Here is a 6494-nt window from a genome sequence, read left to right as displayed (position 1 = left end):
CCCCTCTCTCTCTCTTCACCCCTCTCTCTCTCTCTCTTTATTACATGAGGGGGGCATGGACAAGACCAGTCAGCCTTCACAAGGGGAGAGAGCAGCCGTGACTGATCTGTATTACAGGAAAGGGGCGGAGACGAGACCAGTCACCCTTCACAAGGGGAGAGAACAGCAGTGACCGGTCCTTGTTACAGCTCGCTGAGATTCCCGGAATAATACTCGTGACTCTTGTATGTAGATGATGATTGCTGATCCCAGAGCCCAACTTTATTTTGCTCCTGATTGTGTTTCCCTCCACCCGCTGAGCGGTGATGTATTTTCCGAAACTTTTCTCTTTTTTTGTTTCCTTTGTTCCTCATCAGACTGGCTGACAGCTCATTTGTAACCTGTCACCGTTATCTCCGTTTCCACTCAACATTTGTCTCTTGTAGAAGCTTCTCGCCCCTGGAAAGTCATTACGGCTGAAATCTCCGCGCTCGGTGTCCGTTTCCTGCTGCGGCATAAACCGCTCGGTGTGATGTATTGTTCTCCTGTTTGGGTGTTGAATGGGTCATGTGACTGGGGGCCGCAAGTAGCTCTTTGGGCGCCATTCTTTGCTGGACCCTTGCTCATGTTGAAGGTTCACCAATCATTTTAATATTCATTTTATGGTTATGGGCCATCAGTACTTTTGGATTTCGGTGCTATGTGGGCGGAGCCAGTGCTGCCATGAGAATATAAATCACACATTCATGAGTAACCCTGACCGTTTTCTCTCTCGTAGAGTTACCGTGACCTGGCTCTGGTCAGCAGAGATGGGATGAACATCGTGCTGAACAAAATCAACCAGATCTTGATGGAAAAGTACCTGAAGCTTCAAGACACGTGCCGGACGCAGGTAGGTACATTCAGCGACGGGAGTGTGAGACACAAACATTTTACGTAAGATTCACACTTTGCGTTTACTAGATGTTAACATTGCTGGCTGTCCAACAACATGGCAGCATGTCCTATGACCGTAGGAGCGTGTGACGTTAGGGCCACACCTCCTGACGCTCATGAGAAGCCCCTGAAATGTCCCATGTGCTGCTTCTTTTGGGGTTCCGGTGCTCTCGTCATTGAAGAGACCTACTTGCATGTGAACGAGGTTTGCAGTGTCAGTGCACACAGGACGACAAATTTCTTCTTATACAAATCCCGCCAACCCACCACCCCTAGCCCCTAAACCTAAACCAGACACCCCCCACCTTGGTGACTACCTTATCTCGGCCTTGCAACAGCAGTCTTCTCCATTGTGCATCCTCCTCCGACCCGACACCTTTCCCAGGATTCTGGGGGTGCCGATCCATTTAAGCCCATGGTAAGTCACTTCATCCTTCTCCGGCTCTATCCACATCCGTGAACACCAGAAGAGACCGCTCCTGTCAAGCAGAGGTTAGGAAGCACCTGGGTGGGGGTCTGATTCAGATTAGGTTGGGGGGCCGTTTATAGAAGGTAAATGTTGTGCAGACCTAGTCTATGCAACCTGATGGCTGGCTGCTCTCTCTTGGCGCTAACCGGTATGGCGTCCTCTCTTTGCAGCTGATCTGGTTGGTGCGGGAACTGGTGAAGAGCAGCGTGCTGGGAGCCGACGGCGTTTGTATGACCTTCATGAAGCAGATCGCAGGTGAGTGTTACATATCCCAGGCTGGGAATGTCACAACTATAATGTTCACAGGAAACACAGGAGGCTCATCAACTCCCTGGAATGTGTGGGCGCCATCCTGTGCCATCCATCCCGTGCCATCTGCCACATACTTGTCCAGCTGAATCGGTGAATTCTGATTTTGCTTGGAAGTGTTAGGCTTGCTTGATTTACAGACTACCTGCCCTCAGCAGCCAATCACACCTCAGATCAGCTCCAATTCCTGCACCTTCATCCCTCAGATCAGCTCCAATTCCTGCACCTTCACTCCTCAAATCAGCCCCAATTCCTGCACCTCCGCCCCTCAGATCATCCCCAATTCCTGCACCTTCACCCCTCAGATCAGCCCAATTCCTGCACCTTCCCCCCTCAGATCAGCCCCAATTCCTGAACCTTCACCCCTCAGATCAGCCCCAATTCCTGAACCCCTCAGATCAGCCCCAATTCCTGCACCATCACCCCTCAGATCACCCCAATTCCTGCACCATCACCCCTCAGATCAGCCCCAATTCCTACACCATCACCCCTCAGATCACCCCCAATTCCTACACCATCACCCCCAATTCCTGCACCTTCACACCTCAGATCAGTCCCAATTCCTGCAACATCACCCCTCAGATCAGTCCCAATTCCTGCACTTTCACAATTCAGATCACCCCAATTCCTGCACCTCCACCCCCCCTGATCCGCCCCAATTCCTGCACCTTCACCCCTCAGATCAGCCCCAATTCCTACACCATCACCCCCAATTCCTGCCCCTCCCCCCCCCCTGATCCGCCCCAATTCCTGCCCCTCCCCCCCCCCTGATCCGCCCCAATTCCTGCCCCTCCCCCCCCCCTGATCCGCCCCAATTCCTGCCCCTCCCCCCCCCCTGATCCGCCCCAATTCCTGCCCCTCCCCCCCCCCTGATCCGCCCCAATTCCTGCCCCTCCCCCCCCCCTGATCCGCCCCAATTCCTGCCCCTCCCCCCCCCCTGATCCGCCCCAATTCCTGCCCCTCCCCCCCCCCTGATCCGCCCCAATTCCTGCCCCTCCCCCCCCCCTGATCCGCCCCAATTCCTGCCCCTCCCCCCCCCCTGATCCGCCCCAATTCCTGCCCCTCCCCCCCCCCTGATCCGCCCCAATTCCTGCCCCTCCCCCCCCCCTGATCCGCCCCAATTCCTGCCCCTCCCCCCCCCCTGATCCGCCCCAATTCCTGCCCCTCCCCCCCCCCTGATCCGCCCCAATTCCTGCCCCTCCCCCCCCCCTGATCCGCCCCAATTCCTGCACCTTCACCCCTCTGATCAGCCCCAATTCCTGCGCCTTCATACCACAGATCCCTGCACTGCACAATCTAACCTCAAACCAGCCCCATTATCTGCACCATTACAAGGAAGGCCTGGACAGGTAAAGGGAAGAGGGCCAGCACCTGAATTTCAGAGATTTTAGGCAGGTTTCTCTAAAACAATATGGCAGTGGGTGGGCCACGGTCTCAGAGGAGCTGGCCAGGTTTTGCAATTGGCAGCCTAGTGAGAACTGTCCATTATAGCCTATGGCTACGGCACTGCATTTGGAAAGGGCTAGGAGCCCATCGGAGTATGCTCTTGCAGGCCAACCTGAGCCTGCTCACATGCCGAAAGACCACCGTCCAGGTGCCACTACAAATGACATGCCGTGCCTGGTCTGGCATGCATGCCTTGGGTTACCTGTCCCTGTTCTAGACTGCGGAAAGCAGGAACATTTCATCAGCCGGCATTCCCCTGTCATTTGAGATTATTATAAGAGTGCACAATTGTTATTTTAAGAAATTTCGAGAATGTCGTTGTTCACGATCCAATGACAGCAGATGTAAAGCCCGAGATCCCAGCAGCCTATGCCTTCAGTAAATGTTCTGAGGGTGCTTACAGGAGGACGCACGCTGAGGCTGCTGTAGAAAAGTAGACATCCCCGTGAGCATCCTCAGTATGCCATTCAGACGTGCACGCTCCCCTGGTAATCCATGCCAGCTGCTCCTGACGAAGGAGATGTCGTCTTTCATAGAAATGCCTTTAAAGAGCCACGTGTGTCACTTTGAGGAAATAGAAGCTAATCGGAACCGGCAGGGCCCTCGATGCGGCTCAGATCCAAAAAAGAAAAAGGATAATCGGTTATATTTGCAATTTATTTCTTGATTTGCGGGGCTTGAAATATTTTAGTCAGTCAAAAATGTCACCAGTCAGCATGACCGGACTATTGCCTTGCAATTTATGTTAACATTTTTTGGCGACACATAGAGCTTTCTTTTGGTGGTATATAATCACCATGGGGGGGTTATTTTCTACTAAATAATAAAAAAGTACCGTATATTTTAAAAATGTTTTCTCTACGTTATGTTAAAAAACATTTATTGTTACCCATATTTTTGGTAAAATATAAAAGTCGGGGTCACGTCGGTTAAATAGACACCACACATGTGAAGGCTTAAAATTGCGCGCACCCGCAAAATCACAAAAAACGACCACATCGGAACTTGGACATAGGCGACGCTTTAAAAGCTTTTACCGCTCATCAGTTTAGTGTTATCAGTGATTAATGGCCCTAAAATGATCTCACTCCGACGTTCGCGGCAAAATGTAACGGTACAATAGGCAAAATCGTAGTTTTCGCACTTAGGCGCACCCAATGCATGTTTGTGTGTGTATGTAGGGGGCAGGGGACTTTAAAAATAAACAATTTTTTTTTATGCTTTTATTTTTTATTACTCTTTTTTTTTCACACTTAACTTTATTGCTATCACATAGGGGGATAAGAAGTTCCCTATGTGATAGCCAATTTACATGGTCTCCAAAACCTCTGTCACCTAGGGACCCCCAGAGAAGCTGATGAAGCAGAGATCTGCTTCTGAATCTGGAGAGTGACAGGAGAATGCGGAAGTGATTTAATATACATCACTTCCTGCATTCGGGGACCGGAGAGGAGATCATAGGGAGATTGTGTACCGATCTCCCTTTGATCTCCTGCCACAGAGCAGCCGTGCCGCACCGGGCACAGCGGATCTCGGGACCGGCAACGGCAGTGACAGCCGCTCCTATACAAGCGATCCGGCGTCTCTAGAGACACCCGATCGCTTGAATAAAAAGCTCCCGGCTGTTTAATTACAACGGGAAGCTACTCGTCCGGCTCTGGCGTCCTCTTGGCACAGACAGATTTTTCAAGCCGTGTTGGTTTGCTTAGACATATTAAAACCCGTCTTAGAGTTTAGCTTTAAGCCTTTTATATGTTTTAAAAAGTGAAATGATATGTTAAAATATCCAAATGGCACCACTGATGCCCTCTGTCACCCCCCTCCCCATGGCTTGTAGAGCGTGATACACAACGGGATGCTAGTCGTGCGTCCGTATCCATCAGCCGTGCGTGCGCATTGGGTTTTCATGAATCAAGTACCAATTGTAGAAATGATTCCGATGTAAGTGTGTGACAGTCTGACCGTGAATGGATTAAACAGGGATGGTAGCAGATGAGAGCCGGCGGAAGGGGCATCACGTGAAATGCGTTGGAACTGCCACAAGCTCTCGGGTATGGGCGCCGGTAAGCTTAGCCAGGTGCGGGGATTATGTATTGTGCGCTATGTGCCCCGGTGACAGCGATATAAGCCGATGTGCGCTCACTCGAACACATTCTGCCAGCGGGGAGGTCTCGATAACGCTCCGTGTCTAATGCTCTGGGAGAATATGATCACAGATCCTGTCACTTGGGAACTGCAGGGACGCACGGTAATGTAGGATGTAATTACTGAACTGCTTTAATCTCAAGAAAATGACATTCTTTGTTTTTTTTTTTCCTCCTCTCTCTCCCCCTCCTTCCTCTTCTCTACCTCCCGCTCCGTTCTCCCGTATTCTGACTACAGGGGGCGACATATCCTCCAAGAATATCTGGCTGTCTGAAGGTGTGCTGGACATCCTGATGGAGCAGAAGTAAGTCACCTAAAATCAACCTGTCTCTACTGTAATCGCACCAACCAAGCTGCATCCTCATGATGATGTCATCAGCCTCTAATGGATGGATAGGCTGCGTTCATGGTGATGTCACCGCTGTCTAGTGATTGGATAGGCTGCATTCTCGGTGATGTCACTGGTCTCTAGTGAATGGATTGGCTGCGTTCTCGGTGATGTCACTGGTCTCTAGTGAATGGATAGGCTGCGTTCTCAGTAGGGCTGCAAATCGATTATTGAAAAAGTTGTTAATTTTTCAATCATCGATCTATTCTGCATTGCGCTGTATAGAGGACTACAAATCCCAGCAATAATACATTATACAGTGGTGCAATGCGGAATACCACTATCTATAGAGGACTACAACACCCAGCAATAGTACATTATACAGCGCAATGCAGAATACCGCAAGCTATATTGTACTATTGCTGGGATTTGTTGTATTCCTCTATAGCCGGTGGTATTCTGCATTCATTACTTCCACCGCTCCAAGCTTGCTCCTGTGATGGACTGCAATCTCAATACAAACTAGTAGTCCATCACTGGAGACATTTTTAAAAATGTATTTTATTTTTTAACCGATTAATCGAACTTAATAATCGGCTAACTAATCGATTTTGAAAATAATCGTTAGCTGCAGCTCTAGTTCTCAGTGATGTCACCGCTCTCTAGTTAATGGATAGGCTGCATTCTCAGTGATGTCACCGGTCTCTAGTGAATGGATAGGATACATTCTCAGTGATGTCACCGCTCTCTAGTGAATGGATAGGCTGCATTCTCAGTGATGTCACCAGTCTCTAGTGAATAGATAGGCTGCATTCTCAGTGATGTCACCAGTCTCTAGTGAATGGATAGGCTGCATTCTCAGTGATGTCACCAGTCTCTAGT

General features: G+C 50.0%; 1 protein-coding gene across 3 annotated transcripts in view; it reads left to right on the top strand.

The window, feature by feature from the left end:
- Positions 1–6494, top strand: part of INTS3 (integrator complex subunit 3) — an 80844-nt gene that overhangs the window by 30791 nt on the left and 43559 nt on the right. For all 3 annotated transcript variants that reach the window (XM_018572357.1, XM_018572356.1, XM_018572355.1), the window contains exons 4-6: positions 758–871; positions 1555–1639; positions 5522–5588. In XM_018572357.1, coding sequence (XP_018427859.1) covers positions 758–871; positions 1555–1639; positions 5522–5588 — 266 coding nt within the window. The remainder of the gene's footprint in view (positions 1–757; positions 872–1554; positions 1640–5521; positions 5589–6494) is intronic.

This window comes from Nanorana parkeri, unplaced genomic scaffold, assembly GCF_000935625.1.
Source record: "Nanorana parkeri isolate BGI_ZX_2015 unplaced genomic scaffold, ASM93562v1 scaffold2006, whole genome shotgun sequence".
NCBI lineage: Eukaryota > Metazoa > Chordata > Amphibia > Anura > Dicroglossidae > Nanorana > Nanorana parkeri.
Note: the sequence above shows the minus strand (reverse complement) of the source record. Positions and strands in the feature narration are given on the sequence as shown.